Source organism: Plectropomus leopardus, chromosome 7 (assembly GCF_026936395.1).
Source record: "Plectropomus leopardus strain MGB_pleo_1.0 chromosome 7, ASM2693639v1, whole genome shotgun sequence".
NCBI classification, from domain to species: domain Eukaryota; kingdom Metazoa; phylum Chordata; class Actinopteri; order Perciformes; family Serranidae; genus Plectropomus; species Plectropomus leopardus.
Genome location: NC_142182.1, coordinates 29,017,106 through 29,034,267, shown reverse-complemented (window position 1 = coordinate 29,034,267; position 17,162 = coordinate 29,017,106). Strand labels below are relative to the sequence as shown.

At 39.7% G+C, this 17,162-nt stretch overlaps 1 protein-coding gene across 4 annotated transcripts in view; it reads right to left on the bottom strand.

Annotated features, from left to right (window-relative positions):
* Nucleotides 1–1,471: 1,471 nt before the first annotated feature.
* The window catches only part of LOC121949861 (cyclin-dependent kinase 17-like), a 40,620-nt gene continuing 24,929 nt past the window's right edge, over nucleotides 1,472–17,162 (bottom strand). For 2 of the 4 annotated variants that reach the window (XM_088080401.1, XM_088080402.1), the window contains 14 exons: nucleotides 14,100–14,225; nucleotides 9,875–9,931; nucleotides 9,622–9,736; nucleotides 8,218–8,312; nucleotides 7,951–8,013; nucleotides 7,399–7,522; nucleotides 6,148–6,268; nucleotides 4,928–5,025; nucleotides 4,663–4,768; nucleotides 4,454–4,504; nucleotides 4,193–4,235; nucleotides 3,922–4,012; nucleotides 3,673–3,750; nucleotides 1,472–2,742 (listed from right to left, as the gene is read on the bottom strand). In XM_088080401.1, coding sequence (XP_087936527.1) covers nucleotides 2,705–2,742; nucleotides 3,673–3,750; nucleotides 3,922–4,012; nucleotides 4,193–4,235; nucleotides 4,454–4,504; nucleotides 4,663–4,768; nucleotides 4,928–5,025; nucleotides 6,148–6,268; nucleotides 7,399–7,522; nucleotides 7,951–8,013; nucleotides 8,218–8,312; nucleotides 9,622–9,736; nucleotides 9,875–9,931; nucleotides 14,100–14,225 — 1,206 coding nt within the window. In that variant the 3' untranslated portion in view covers nucleotides 1,472–2,704. The remainder of the gene's footprint in view (nucleotides 2,743–3,672; nucleotides 3,751–3,921; nucleotides 4,013–4,192; nucleotides 4,236–4,453; nucleotides 4,505–4,662; nucleotides 4,769–4,927; nucleotides 5,026–6,147; nucleotides 6,269–7,398; nucleotides 7,523–7,950; nucleotides 8,014–8,217; nucleotides 8,313–9,621; nucleotides 9,737–9,874; nucleotides 9,932–14,099; nucleotides 14,226–17,162) is intronic. The other 2 variants (XM_042495669.2, XM_042495670.2) reach the window with 1 other exon arrangement.

The window sequence follows — 17,162 nt, the reverse complement described above, 5'->3', positions numbered from 1 at the left end:
ATTTTGATGAAATAACTAGTTTGTCTTTCAAAATAGCATAAAAAAGTCACAGTATAGTATTTCATCCCAAATAGCACAATAAGTCATAGTATACTATGACATCAGAAATTGTATCATAAAAAACATCAATATAATGGGTCATAAAAAAGTCATATTGTGTCATAAAAATGACATGTAAAGTAATGTAAATTATGTCCAAAGACAATGTCATAGTATACAGTATGGTTTGTCAAAAAATGTCAGCATTGTGTGTCATAAAAAATGTACTAGTGTAGTTAGTCAAAAAAATTATTTCATAAAAAGTCATAGTATGGGATGTCATTTAAGATGATAGTAGTTTATAATAAGGAAAGTCTTTAGTGTATTATGCCATGATATTGACAGTAAAGTACATGATAAAACATGACATAGAATGCCATAACCCGAATTACTACCTCACAGTTGTATGCCTTCGTGCACCAGTCAAGTACAACTTACTTTACATCCATGTCTGTGAAAACATGGATGCTTCACACACACACACACACACACACACACACACATACACAAAATTAGCGTCACAAATTTAGAATCTGACCAAATGTGTCCCCGTCCGTTCCTGTATGTTTGACACTGAGTAAGGGCCAGAAAAGTGTTTTGGGTTTTTTCATAATATTATGATGTCACAGTTGACCTTTGACATTGTGGATATAAAATGATTAGACATTTGTGTGAAAATATAGGCATAGAAATTCTTGAGTTATAGCTGAAAACATGCTTTATCGTGACCTTGACCTTTGACCACCAGATTTGAATCAGTTTATTCTTGAGTCCAATTGAATGTTTGAGTCAAATTTGAAGTAAGTTCCATAAAGTCTTGTAATGATCACCTCTCTGTGTACTGCAACGCACGCCGGCGTGAGGACGTAACCTGGACACACTGGGTCAGACAGGAGTCACCCCCTAGATCGACATGCTGCTGTTGCTACATCTGGGACTCTAAACTTTATATCTGTTTCTGCTTTTACAAAAGTATGACCTGTGAAGAATATCTGAGCTTCCCTGCAAACATTAAACGAGCAGTGTGACGTCAACAAGCTGTTTGAGTCATATTTCACTGTCACACTGTCTCTACAGTGTTCTTGAGATATTGCGTTTACAAGAGCGAGAAATACTTGGCCACAGCCACCTTGAACTTCGACCACCAAAAAAAAATAGTTCATCCTTGAGTCCAAATGGATGTTTGTGCTAACTTTGAAGAAAATATTAAGATGTTGTGTACACTATAATGGGTGAACATACTTACAGACAACCCGTAAACATAATGCCTCCAGTCTTATCTCAGTCAGCTGTGATAATCTGCTGACCTGTCTGCCCAATGCCCAGTGGGATGGGCTCCAACGCCTACGAACCTTAATAGGATAAACTATCCAAATAATGAATGAAACAGAATGCTTAGACAACAGGAAAAAAAACAAACCAATAAACATGATTTCCTTTTTAAACTTTAAATTTAATTTTCTTTACTTTGGGGGAAAAAAGCTCAAATATGGGAGGGCATCTTCAACAAAATCCCACACCAATAACAATTATCAACAAATAAAGTTAAAGAATATCATACAAAACATCTCTTGTAACACTGTTAAATAGGCTGTGTCTCATTATCCACTAGGGGCAGGACTATAGCTAATGCTCCCTGATACAGGAGTTCAGTGGCTGTGTGCTTCCTCATACAACAGAGCAGCAGGCATGCAACACAATGATGGAGGCAATCCAGAAGAAAAAAAAATCTTTTTCTTTTTTTTCCTTTTTTCTTTTTTTTTTTACAGTTGATGGAGATGGGAATGGCAGAGAGGAAAACACATTTGTGATGCACAAAGGCAGCAGATTCAAACACCTGGGATACACTTTGCACCTCCTCTTTGTAAAAAAAAAACTGGAGAAGATGAAGTGTCAGGATGAGAAGGTTGTACACTGTAGTTACATATTGGTTTTCTGAAGAATTTAGGAGACGTAACTAATCCGGTAATGCCCTTGTTAATAATCCTATGCTGCCTTTTTCCCTCTTGCATTTGTTCATTGGTCACGACAGAGACCGCAGCATCCTGGAATGATATGCCAGCATCTGACAAGAATGTGATCTATTTTGCACACAGCTTGACAGCACTGCTCTCGTCTTAGCCTCCAGTTAGGATAAAATTATCAGTTATATCAAAGCTGGTTGCAAAAACCTTCAAAGTAAACGGTCACATACAAGTTGCTACAGAAACATCTGTCTGTTTGTATGTGCGCCTTACACACCTACACACACTGAGGAGCTTTGAGGTGGAGATTTTATGCATTAAAATGGAAATAATGACAAAAATATTACTTAAAATACCATCACTTCAAAAAAAACAAAAAAACTTAATCTATACACATTGCATGTACTCATTAAAGTGACTGAGCCAGTTAGAATTCTAGACAGTAGTTAGATTTAGCAGCAAATTCTCTTCTCAATAAATATAGATGTACAGTATATAAATGTCTCTTATAGGTCAGGTTCAGGCCAGACCTTGAAAGGGGGTCGGTCGCACTGTGGACGAGTTTCCCAAGTAGCTTGGGGGGAGTGATGATGATGGGGATGCTCAACGCCAACATCCATCTCGGGTTACTGATCCATTTTGCATGACTGTACAGCTGGGAGATGCTTCCCAAATAAAAAAAGAAATACAGTCCAGAGAATCTAAAACAGCATGCTTTGTCTTCTGCTCTTTCCGTTACCTGAGGGGAGAGAAAAGAAAGGTTATTATTGTGTCATGGTATGCATGTCATTTTTTGACATACTATACCGACATTATATGACATACTGTGCTATGACATTTTTGACACCCTATAACTATAACTTTTTATGACACAATATACTTAACTTTTTTTTCTTTGAAGGTTTTTGCAGCAAACTTTGATATAACTGATAATTTTATCCTAACTGAAGGCTAATAAGAGAGCAGTGCAAAAGAGATCACATTCTTGTCAGATGCAGGCATATCATTCCAGGATGCTGCAGTCTAAGACATTTTTTATTACATACAATACTGTTTTTGACAGTAGTACGATAAGTCATGAAAATATAGTATAGCATGTTTAATTTTTTAAAAAATCATCATATAGTAGACCCTAGAACATGTCATCGTATATGTCATAAAAAGTCATGGTGTGTTCACTTCTCCCCTGTAGGCCTCAATCACAAGCTGACTCCTTAAAATGGCACTCAGTCAACACAAATTTTAAAAAGCCAACCAAACCAAACCAATTATTCATTAATTAAATTGTTTTTAAATGGTGAGTTCAGCTGTTAAGTTTCAGAGAATACCTCCTGAGGGAAAAAACACCAAACCCACCTGGCATGTTGGATCCTAAAGAATACATACATTAAAAACACAAAATGCATATTTACAGCAATATGGTTAAAGTCACCTCAGTGGGCTCAATGAGCTGTGTCATGCTGCTGCTGACCGTGAATGGGCCCAAAAACAATAATTAACATCCTGTTGTTTTTATAACGCTAGCATCAGCTGTCAATTTCACCTCCTGCAGAATCTTTGCCCCATGTCTCCTTTGCCCCCCTGGGAGGAACGACTAACGGTTTGAAAATGTCTGATTCACAGTGAAAACACAAGCAATCACAGCATTCACACGTTCATCATTCCTCACCTGACTCCGGGTACGACGAGTTCCGGTAGCCAGGATCTCTTTGCAACTGGACCTCCTTCAGTGTGAATATGGATATGCCTGCCAGACATAAAGAGCCAGTCAGTGCAACAGAAATCACATCTTGCCAGGAGAATAGTGTCTTTGTTATGAGCCTGTAACTGATCCTCACTGTACGCTGCAATATCCTTCAACTTGCACCTTAGGGAGCCTGCCAAGTCTGCATTACTGCGTTGCCATTTCATTACTCACTCTCTGGCAGTGTGTGCACACGTGGCCCCAGGCTCCTGAAGTACGGCTGTCTCATTGCTTCATCAGCAGAGATCCTCTTTTTTGACTCATACTGAAATTTGGGGCAGGAAGAAAAACATGGTCATTAAAGAACAACAACAAAATGGAGTCAGCAATGTGTGATTGCGCCTTGATGCACTTCTCTCCAAAAATATATTCTTAATATAGCTGCAAAATGTGTCACACTGCTTTTAACATGCCAGTAATGCCTGGCAGATATCGTGAGACTCACTTTTAGGAATGACATCAGCAGGTCGATGCCATCAGTGTCCAACCTAAAAGAGGGGAGATAGAGGGGCAGGCAGAGAGGTCAGGAGAGGTGGGGTGACTCACAGATGCTGGCGAGTATAAGGAAGGAAACACAGTCAACTATTCCACAGGATTTCCTTACAGGAAGGGACAAAGAGCACACACTCTTAACTAAACAAACCAATAATACTAATGTCTAACTCTGAAATCTACAAAGCTCTACATACACTGACTTCTCTTGTACCTGGGCCTGTTTAGAAACATTTGGTCATTTCCATCTTCAATGATAAAAAGACTACAAGAGAGTGGATGGGGGGAGAGTTGAAAACTGTCATTGCCAAATAAAATATCTGAAATAACCTCATTTGATAAGTTGCAGCACACTGTATCTGATGTGATATAAAAAACAATGTAGAGGAGAAGCTGTTCAAGAAAGAAGTTTGCCAGTCTCACCTGGGCGCGTGGTTAATGAGCGGCTGGACCTTGTACTTGGGGAACTTGTAGGACTTGAACTCGTCGATGGAGGATATTCCAGGCCAGCTGTCTTCTGTGGGAGTGCCTATGGAGGGACATTCAATCGACCCTGTTAGTCAGGCTGTACCGTGGCAGCTGGAGGGGCTTTTCACGCTGCCACAGGGGCTACATGCCAGGGTTAATGCGATTAAAGGCTCATATTAAAAGTGTGGGTGCTCCCCTGTCAGCAGGGGGCAGCACTGACCTAACAGCCTGAAGATGAGGTGCAGCTCGTCCTCCACTGTGGAGCCTGGGAACAGGGGCCTGCCGGCAGCCATCTCGTAGAATATACAGCCGACACCCCTGACAGGAAGACACAGACAAGAGGGATTAGATCGTATACAAATGTTTGACTGAAGCTTGATCACTTATTCAAATAAAATAGTATGTGTGTTACCCCTTTGTGGATCAAAACTCTTTTATTTTTCTTTTAAATTGGATTAAACAAACAGAACCAATTCTGAAGTTTTTTTATCTTCTGATTGACGTGAGTTTGCCCTTTCAGTGACAGGCCTCCATGTCGTGTGGCAAGATGAGCCTCCAACACCCAAAATATTATCAATTTGTAATTACAAAAGCAGCCTCCATAATTCACGACCTGGATAGAGACAGAATCAAGGCACTGACAAAACAGAAATCCCAAATACAACCCCAAATCTCAGAGATGCCGAATTACACGAGATTAATATTGACACATAACCTCTGTGTTTGGCGAAATGTGTAAGGTAATTGGCGGTGGAATTTTACTTGACAAATTACGGGCATGGCAGATTGGCACGGGACTAAGATCATTGACTACTTCTGCAATTATTACAAATTACCAGAGGTCCCGAGGTTTACCCGTCCCGTGCAAATAAAGCCTTGCAACAACAGTTTTTGAAATTGGTCCAGTATTGAGAGAGATTGCTGCAGACAGCAGGAGCACAAATGGCTACCAGGTAACAACTTGAGGCAGGTGTGCACTGTCCATTTCTGTTCATTAACAATGCTTGGTTTTGCTGCTAAAACGTTAAGATTATGTTATGTTATATCTTAAAAATAACAAAAAAGGTCTCTATAGAGACTTTTAATACTATTTGCTGATCCAATCTGTTTTGTGCCAAAGTCTTGCAAAAAGAAAACCAACATTCTGAAATCTCACAGATTTTTTTACTGCATCCTTTAGCACACCTGTCTGCTGCTGCACTTCATAAATTGCTCAGCATAAAAGCATCAAAGAAGCTCCAAACATCTGCACTTATTTCACAAATTACTGAAGCAGCAAGAGACTTCAAATAAACAGACAAAAATTAAAAACACTTTCATGGGGGCTATTGCTACTGCACCTTCATTGCGCTCACATGGACATAAATAGAGAGAAGCCAGGAGTCTAATGAGTGTTTTCTAACAGTAGTAATCCCCCCCTGTTGAGCGAGGCCCACTCACCACATGTCTATCTGAGTGGAGTACTCAGAGGAGCCCAGGAGCACGTCAGGAGGCCGATACCAAAGTGTTACCACCTCATTAGAGTATGTTTTAGTGGGCACGGATTTTGCCCTTGCCAGCCCTGTGGAGCAGAAATGAGCAATAAAAACACATCCAATGGGCACGTTTAGGAGAAACTTCATATGAAGGGCTTTAACTTAAATGCCAAATATTCATCCAGTTTTTACATGACTTCCCTGTAGGAAACAGTGCTTGTAATATAGATAAAAATAGCTTCAGAAATGTAATAACAGGTGTCATCTTTCATCCAAGCGGAAGATAATTCATGTCACAGAAGTATCTTAGGGCCCTATCTTACACCCGGCGCAAAGTGGCTCACAGCGCAGTACAACTGTCACTGCTAGTGACAACACAGTGGTCATTTTATCGGCCATGCCCACACTGGATACGTAGTGAACGTACTTGCGCCCACCTTTGTGCACATGGGCATGTACGTTAAATGAAGTGTGGTCAGGCACATTGTTGGGGCATTGCTACTTTTCGCACCACTGACCCAAACAAACAAACAAACCAACCCTGGTCTTAAGTCAGAATGTCACAGTATTTTCCTGCTATTTAAACGAAATCGCATTGTGGATTCATCATATTGGTGAGCAATACTGGCAATACAAAGTGAGAGGTTTTTGCTGAGCGCCCAGACATCATAGCAGTGATCCCACTGTAGCAAATATTGAGAGACATTTTAGCAGCAGAACTAAACACTGCTGTTATAAACTTTACTTTTAGCTTCTGAAGTAATTGAAGTTAAGCTGTTCCTTTTAAAACTTAAAACTGCACACTCTTAAAACAGGAATTGGCAGCAGCTCTGCTCTGCTCTGTTCACATTTTAGAGAATACAATTAATATTTTTGTCATTAAAGATGTATAATTTCACCAACCAGCATCCTACCTACGCCTACCTACTTTCTGAATAATGCGCACATAAAGAGAATGGGACATGACACTGATTGGTGGAATTCATGTAACACCCAAAACAAACCTATGAATAATCACAGGACTAAATCCTGCACTTGCACCTTTTTTTGCATCCAGATTATGCACACTTTATCTTGTAAAAGTAAAGTTGGACATGCCTTAAATTAACTTGTATCATGCACTCTACATTATGCATTATAAACTGTTTAACTAGGACTCTTCAACTTTATATAGATTAATAATTGATGAAAACACTCTTTTTAGTTTTTGTTTTACCAAAATCAGCCAGTTTGAGTTCTCCTCTGTCATTGATGAGCAGATTCTGGGGCTTCAGGTCTCTGTGGAGAACTTTCCGTCTGTGACAGTACGCCAGGCCTCGCAGGATCTGGAAGAGAAAAATCTGGGAAAAGATATCTTTTTCATTAGAAACTATCATCATATCGGCAACATCAGTTTCAGGTAGTGGTGCTTAATAAATGCTGTTGCATCATCACATGCAGTTTATCGATATCTTATTTAGCAGAATAAAATCATTGAGTTTGAAATTATGCTTACAGAAACATAATATTTACATGCACTTTTCAAACAGCCTAAGATGAGTTTAACACGCAGTATTTTCTTTTTCAAAGTGACAACGAATCCAGTTTGGACAAAATAGATCTTTGTGAAATAGTAAGGTCAGGAAAAGTACGTTCCACTTTTCCTGCCACTGTCTACCCTCTACCACCAGGGGGCACACTAACAGTGTTTCTTGCACTGACAGTAACCACAAAGTCATGGCAGTTGATGTGGTTGGCGGTGCCAGCAGGGCCGCCTGCAGAGGCTCACCTTGACATTCTGCATGCTCAGGATGTTCCCACAATCGTCCATGTACTGCTTGAGGTCTTTGTCCTAGACAAAAGGGAGAGAGAGAGACGCTGTTAGGTGAATGGAAAGGCTACAGGCACAGCAACAGTTGTGCTCCTGTATTGTCATCCTCAACTCTGCAGAGGGTCATGAATAATAATTATGTAAAATAAATTCATTTTAGCATCCGTGCACAGAATAACATGTGAGTCACTGAGGAAGTGAAGGTCGAGGTTTTGTTGGTCTCACCAGGTACTCGAAGACCAGTGTGAGCGACTTGTCTGTGTGGATGATATCGTGCAGTGTAACAATGTTGGCGTGTTTCAGGTCCTTCAGTAACGACACTAGAGGAAGAGAAAGAGGTGACAGCTGTAAAAGTGAGGATGTGATGACACTCATTGTCTTTAATGAGATGCGTAAAGTTGACTTTGTCTTATATCTGACTCTGATGTCTCTGGGTTTACACTCATGTCTCAGACTCGTAGATTTAAACAATCAACACAGTCTTAAAACAAAAATATAAAATACAGTATTCAAAGAAAAACAAAACAAAGGACAAAGAGGCCACAAGATACAAACATTGCTCTCGTAATTTTGCAGAACTTCTTTTCTACAATTGGTCTTACATTCTGACTCTAAATTAACTAACTAACTAGCTAACAATGCATTTCTACTAGAAACCTGTCTCAGTTTCAGGCACTTCAGCGATTTATTGAATGTCAGTTTACATTTATTGAACAAAACCTCATTAACACTTTCATGTAACTCTTGTAGATAAAAGTGGAGCATTATGTCCGGATAATTGTTCATAGAACAATGTCCCTTTCCCTCTTTTATGAATAAAATATGTGGAAATGCGTGGGTATGTCAGTGACCCAAGCGTGTCTGCATGTTTGTTTTTTTTATATGCCAAATAAATCAAATCAACATGACAAACTGCCTGCATGAAATACTTTCTTCCTAAGCTGTTGAGAGAAACAAAGAGTGAGACAGCATACTTTTAAAGCCTTTGTTGTTCTACTAGTTGAAAAAGAAATGAGTACAGTATAGAATCATGATATTCTGGTGGCAATGTTGTATTGATACATGGATGCCAAGCATCAATATCTTTATATATAAATTACTAATATTGCAGACAGAAATTAAACTTAACTAAACTATAAAATAAACTGCTTTTTCAGGCCACTATATTCAGTTTACTTTAATAAAAAATGACTGAAGTGAGATGAAATGACTTTTAACTTGTAATAGATGTGAAAAATGTTTTATTTTGGGACCATAATTTGCAGTTGAAAAAAGTAACAATTACCAATATATTTGAATATGTTATCCCAAAACTCATATTCCAAAACGTTTAAAATTGGAATAATATTATGGTGTGACTTGAGTATTGTGATAATATCGTATCATGGTCCTCTGGTGAGTCCCGCCGCTGTATCCTACCGCCACAAAATGTAATATAAAAGAATACCATCAGTAAATGACAATAAAGCTTAATGATTAATTATCTAGAGTTCTGTTTTTCTGTTATGGCAAGAAACTTCTTTTATGCTGTGAAATAAGTGATATATTCCTGGTAAGTTAACATTTTAAAACTGAAGGCGGCTGAGGGACAGGTATGAGGTTCATGGTGCAACAGTGAACCATTATTACCTTCTCTGATTGCTGTGCATGGCGCCCCCTCTTCGTGCTCCAGTCTGATCTCCTTCAGCGCCACAAGGTTGTCCGTCAGCTTACTCCTCCCCTTGAAGACTGTAGCGTACGTGCCCTGGAGGATAAAGGTGAGATAGGCTGTCAGGGGTTAAAAGTAAACTCTATAACTGTGTCTGTATGTGTTGTATCTCAATGAGAACATCAACACCTGTGAAGAAGTGAAGGTCAACAGTGAACACACACTCTTACGTACCTCCCCTAGTTTGTCCAGTTTGATGTAGGTTTCCAGCTTCCCGAATCCTATTTCTGACTGGAGGAGAGAAAAGGACAAACAGCATTAATGAGGGCAGCGTCTTTATTAGCACTGACAAGCTTACAGACACTACGGCAAATCCTTATGACGGCCTCGCAGCGACAGAGGGGGGATGTAAGGAGGTCATACACACCCAACCACCATCATAGCTAATCTGTTGTGACAAAGGACCGTTGGCTTTTGGCTTTTACAATGTGTTTGTTTATAGGGAAGCCAAGGCAAACATTATCTATAAAGCATGCTTAATACACAATGAAAACTCGAATGTGCTTTAGAGCTCCGACAATTATTTAAAGGGCAGCTCCATCATTTAAAAAAAAATGTATATCATCTGTAGCTGAACAATAGTGTTCCTCGTCATCTGAAAATTCAAATTGTGTGTACGTGTTAGCATCAAAATGCTTTTTTCACAAGCACTTTTTTCACAAGCATGCTGTTTCTGCATGATGTTGTTGCCACATGTAAACCCAATTAAAGCTGTGGAGCAACGTTAGTTCAGTTCAGAGTCACACAATAACACAAACAAAACAACTGAGGCGGCAGTACACCAGCAGCTCCTGTGTGTTGTGAGGTAAAATTACGAGTCTAGATGCATTAAAGACAATATAACTGCTTCAGTTCCCTGATGGGGCTGTCTGCTGGCAAGGTAAAGCAGTAAAATACCCTACATTTAGTGTACACTGAAACTGATTTAGATTTTTTTCAGACGTCCTTTCTTTTGGCGGCTAAAATACGTTTTGATTCTGCCCTCGTCCAAAGCCACCAGACTCCTTTGACAGAAACAGTACTTTTACCTCACAGCATACAAGGAGTTGCTGGTCCACCAGTGCAAGGTTTTCCACACATTTATTTGCCGCAGCCTGTCACAATTAAACATCTGCTGCCATGTATTGATTTTACATTTTTGGAATTGAACCGTAAATTAGGAGTGCTACTGGAATATATATATACAGTTTGGTTATCTATTGCACCACACCGTCATCCTTTGATCAGTTAGCTTGTGTTACTGTGTGACTTTTGGAGCCGACCTAATGTGGCGTCCACACCTGTGGGCTACATTGCGCCCTTTAATCAACTATCTAAGACTCATTTTAAACATGAATGGGAACATTTTGCTTGTTCCAGCTTCTTTAATGTTTGAGTTGATGCTTTTATTTGTCATTCGTGATTGTAAACTGGACACATTTAAACAAAAACGACAACTATTTTATCCATCCTATAGAGCAAGACACAACAGAGTTTCTTTTGTGTCTGACTACAATACTATCTCTGGAAGGGTAAAGAACATTACTTAAAAATCCTGGGGTCTTTTTTTAAATGTGATCCTTGTGTGCAGCATATCTCTGCCTCTATGCCAAGGTTTCATTATAAAAGGGGTAAGGATATAAGGGACTTTATTGTGACATCTATGCATAGGGATCCCAACATGAAAACTACCTGGCTTGCTTAAGATGTAATGGGAATTATAGATGTGGTCGATGTAAACATAGCTTTAACACTTGTGATACCAGAGACTTTAAAAAGTAAAAAATCAGAGCATTTATTAAATGTATGTTTACACATTTTAATGTAAGCTGTCAATAAAATGAGTGTGTGTATCCCGATGTGCACTTGAACTTTGAACTTTAAACAAGCTATCTAAATCTATCACCTTGGCATTTGTCACTGTTTTCTGACATGTTACAGCTAAAATAATGACTTGATAAATCAAGACAATACAGCAAATTCACTAATAATGGAAATAATCACTAGTTGCAGTCTTGATGTGATTTAGAAATTAGAAAAAAGTTACACTTTGTAACTGATCAGCTACAAAAAGCCCACATACAAAGTATTTCACAACTAAGATGCTTGGTATGAAAGACAGACTGAGAATCAAAGGAAAGCCAACAACTAGGAGCATGGAAACTAACTTTAAAAACAAACTGGCCCTCTGTACAGCTTGAAGACCAGATGAGCCGAGAGGTCTCGGTGCAACGCGAAGTCTCTTTGCACTTTATAAACAACTCTGCAGGGGAGCGTGTATGCAAATGCAGTGGACTGGGTGAGGCACAGTGTTCTTACTTTTCCTTCGTTCTGCTTTTGACATTCAAAGTAAAACCACAAGCCAATTATTGAAGTTGTTAACAAAGTGAATGCTTGGGTGAAATGTAAAGACTTGACAACAGGCTGAGTGGAGGAGATAAGACAGGACAAGGTGTGAGCTCTCACTCTCTCACTTCTGTTTCTAGCTGCCTTTAAATAAAACACAACTATCTTTATGTGTTGCAGCCTCTCCCTGACAGCCTCTGTGTGTCTATTTCTCTCTGTTTCCGCCTGATTCTCCTCCGCTGCTGATTCTCAAATCAGCACTGCTCACTCTCAGACGTGGGCAGCAAATACTGTGCATTTACATAAGCACAGTTGAGAGGTACCAGTGCTAGAGTTTTTTGAAATATAACATTTCACAGGAAAATATTGAACTTTGTATTCCACTAAATTTATCTGACAATTCAGGCTAAGAACTGCCCTGCAGAATCCGATTTTAGATCCAAAATGTTAGATAAGACTATGGTTGGGAGAAGCGATGTGCCATGAAATGTTGAATGTATTTGTCAAACGTCAGAGTCTTTGAGTTTCTGAGACCATTGCAGGCAACGCTGAAAATCAATGAGACTGAACGAATGTGATGAACTATATTGATATGTCAGATTAATATGAGTTATTAGCCAAAAGCAGACCTATTTGGTCCTCAATTGATAGAGGCATAAGGCATATAGGGCTGCAACTTACCATTGTTATACTGTCAATTACTTTCTCAATAAATCATTTAGTTGTTTGCTCTGTAAAACTGCAGAAAATGGTAAAAAAAAAAAAAGTCAGTGTTTCCCAAGGCCTAAGATAACATCTTCAAATGTCTTGTTCTGTCCACAAACCAAATATATTCAGTTTATTGTCATATAGGAGAAAAGAAACCAGAAAATATTAATATTTAAGAAGCTAAAATCAATGAATTTCTCCCTAAAAATAGCTTAAATCGATTATAAGCTAGCTGGGATTTAATGTAATAGTTGACAACTTATTAACTCATCTTTGCAGCTCTGGGTGAAGACACTGTATGAGTTGAGAGGGGCAGTATGCCAAGTGTATAACAACAGGAAGATAGTTATTGTACTGCATTTTGGCCCACTGATTTCACCTTTTTACCAAAATGGTCAACATCAGCAGCAGCACCAACAGAACAAAGAGGCAGTTAAAAGAGCTGCACTGCCACATATTGCGTAAAAAAAGCACTCATCCTCTGATTCATTACTCAATTAAATCTGAACGATAAGATGTTCATTATATACATATTTTTTAGATTCAGTGTGATTTACACTTTCCATGGCATATAAAAGTTAATAAATCCACTTAGATGTCATAGAAAAAGCTTGAAACTCCTGATCTTGCCTGTTAATCATCAGATTTCTTCATTATCAAAATAATAGAATGACAGCTGTCTGTACATCCATTGGAAACAGGAACTGCTAATAGCTCATGTATTATACTTCAAGTCAAAATTCGTTTTCCACCAACTCCTGACAAAATATCCGGCTCTTTAGCAGCTAAACACTCCACTGTGTTCACCAGCTAGTCATATATTTTGTCTATCATGTGTTTGGCGATTACCATTTGACTTAAGGTTGAGTAGTAAAAACCCAGTGCCAGTGCTGGAAACTGACCGGGGCTCCCTGTCAAGGTGGACCAGCTATTATTGTAATGACAAAATCACCTGCTTCTAAACAGATAATGGAGAAACGTCTGGCTGCTGAGTGTCTCAAAAGTTAAGCAGACAATTATTGATCCCAACTCAGAATTTATTTTGCTGTTAATAGCACTGTAGCTGTTATTTAGTGTTCAATTATTGTGGTTTCGTTAGGTTTTATTGATTATGTGAATGTGTTATGGGAATTTGTATTTGTTTATATCTATACAGTTAAGTATACTGTTAAGAGGTAATATATTGCTCAATTTCAAGTTCAAATTTGCCTTTGTGATTGAAAAAAGGGCAGTTCTTTCATATTTTCATTTTTATCAGGCACTGTTAGACACCAGCATTGCAAAAATCCCAAACTTGACCCAACCCTTTGTTTTTACCACCACTTTGTATCTCCATCCCTCTGTCCCTGTCCTCTCTCTGACTCACCAGCGATGCTCTGCGGGAGCGTCGGCTCAGCGGCTGGTCAAAGGGCGGGCTGCTCAGTTGCAGCTTTTCTAGGTAACCGTCAGGTATCCGGATGTCGGCCGGTAGGGACAGACGTTTGTTCAGGTCCTGCACACACACGCACACACAAATGGATGAAAACAACAGACAAGCTCATTTAAAAAACAGTGTCAACATGATGTAAAACCGTGAAATAACAAGAGCAAACCCTCAGAATACAGTGTAAGCTCTAAATAAACACCAGTGATTGACAACAAAATGGCGTTAACCCAGAGTAAACAAGTAGATTCTGTAAGAACCGGCCAGCTTCAGGCCTCACTGGTCAACAGAGAGGGCAGTGTGTGTCTATATGTGTGTTTGTAAATACATGTGCAGCGTGCGTCTATACTGGCTAGTGTACATAATAAAGGCAGCCTGTGGAGCCCTTTAAGAGTTCGGGGTAAAGTCTTTCCCAGAGCAACAAAGTACTAAAGCATGATCCTAATAACTTGTTATATAAAATCAAACACACTCACAATGCAACGGCTGGATTCTTCCCATCATGCATTTCCTCTATTTGTTAGATTACTGTTAATCCGCCCCTCTCTCTCTCTCTCTCTGTAACTGCTTTCAATCTTTCACTCCCTCTGAGGTAACACTGGACACTTAGTAATGCCCCCTTCCTCACCAAGATTCAACAATATGCAACTCTCCGCATTCCAACAACAAGCTCATTGATTAATCTGTAACTGAAGGTGACTTGTGAACGGGTGAACTGACCCTTCAGCCTTTCACTCAAATCCAACAGTGACCCAGTTTTATGCCTGTGTGTTTGCCTACAGCTGACAGATTCAGACACCAGGTCAGGGTTCCTACAGCTGAAGAAAAGTTAGATTTCACACCTTTAAATATGTTTTTGAAGCAATTTGAGACCGCTTTCGTTGTCTTATTCATGTATTTGTGGCAGCCCAATACAATTAAAACATCAGCTTCGACAAAAAGATTTTCTTCTTTTGGACCTGGGCCTTTCATTAAGAGCACTATTATAAATATATAAATGAGTTATTCGTTTTTTCAGTGCACCACATTCTCGGAGCGGATAGAGAACTCTGGGCACAGATGGAGCAGTAGAACGTCAGGTGCAATTAAAGTGAAATCTAATTGTTCATTCTGCTAGGTCTAAACATTTACATTTGCATCTGCTACTCTCATCCATGGATCTGATCAGCTCTGAACAGATCAACAGATCAATCATCCACCCCTGAGTTACAAACTGCTGCAGAGAGGAAAAAAAATCATGAAGAGCGCCACCTACACTGCATTCACAGACTTGCAAAAACATTTCAGAAATTAAAGCTGCAAGCAGCGATGAAAGGGCCCTTGCTGCCCCACCTATGTTGGGGTACTGGCGAACTCCAGCTAAAGCGGCAATTAATTTCTGTGAAAGTCAGATAATGCACGCAGAGAGGTTGGACCCTGGAGTGAAATATTTCACGTGATGTACTTCCAGTGCCCCCTAGATGGCACTGGAGGGCACATAAATGTACATGTACATCATTTGTGGAACAAACCATACATTTTTTATGTAAATTAATTAATTAATTAACATTTAAACAAAAAACCTCTTTGGAATGTTGAGTTTGAACCTTATCCAGGGCAGGCACGTTTTACAGGCTGCTTGGGGGTGGGTCCAAGGGGCTTCTCTGTGCGTCTGGGCATGATACATAAGTGTACAAAGTTTTGTAATTGTAGGTGAAACTGGACATTGGCGCTACACGTTAGGGGGCGCTGTGGAACGCTTCTGCCACACCCGTTTCCAAAACAACCAGAATACAAAATTTTTCGGGTTGGAGGTCGGGTACCAATTTTCATGAGTTTTTTGGCATGGTGCAACTTCCAAAAATTCGGAAAATGCACAGTTTGGTGCTCAGGCCCTAAATATGGGAATGTTTCTGTTGTAAATTCCCAGAACCCAAGCTGACATCCACAAATTGCTTAATTCGTCTGACCAACAGTCTAAGACGCAAAGATAATCCAGTTTATTGTCATTTAAGAAAAACAAAAGCAGATGATTCTCATATTAGAGAAACAATAAATCTATCATAATAATAGACGCAACATAATTTTCTGTTGATCACCTAATTGTTTCAGCTCTCCATATTTTGTAAAAATGCATAAATAAAGGCATGTAAATAACTGCCAGGCTGCTTTGAAGCCCACCCTGTTTTTTGTTTCTGGATCAGGATTGCTGGTTCGTCCCCAGAGCAAGCGATGCCATCCATCACCTGACCTTTGCATCCTCCTCCACCCCTCCAGTTGTCCAATCAACCCGTCCTAATCTGTTACAACAGGGGCCCATCTGGACCGTATTACAGTAATCCTTGTGATGTAATCCCAAAACAGCACTGCTTCCTCTGCACTGAGAAACGTACAATCCTCTACCTGACCACAGACAGAGGGATTTCCTCACTCTTCTTCTACTGTCCCTCACACGGTGATTTCGCTGTTGGATCACTTCATCAACAACAGCCTTTCAGTCAATCACGCTGTTAGTACCAGCACAAACAATACACACAGTGTTTGGTGGGCTGTGAGAAAGAATCTTTAATATAAATGTGTGCTTGTGTACAACGTGCTTCGGTCCACATAAACGTCCTGTGATTGTGAAACAGTGACAGGAAGTGTGTGGTGCACTGCTTGCACACTCTGTTGATGCACAGCGAGAGGTGATGTGTCATGTCTCTGTGTGTGGGTAGCCCCACATGGAGTAAGCTGCTTAACAACACGTTTAAGGGGTTTTTTTTCTATTCGTGCAGTCTTGCATGTTTGGTTCGTCTGTTTAGCAACTGGTATCTGCTCGTAAATCCCCAGAGGTCCTGCAATCAAACCCACCAATAAACACTGTCAAAGGGCGGAAAGTGTGTTTTCTTCAATCACAAGGCGTTTCCTCGCATGATCACCCAGCAGGTTCTGTGCAACATGTGGTTCACTGGCAAGATGTCAACATCAACCACAGAGCAAAACACACATAACACCATAACACTAAAGTGTATAACCGCTCTTTGT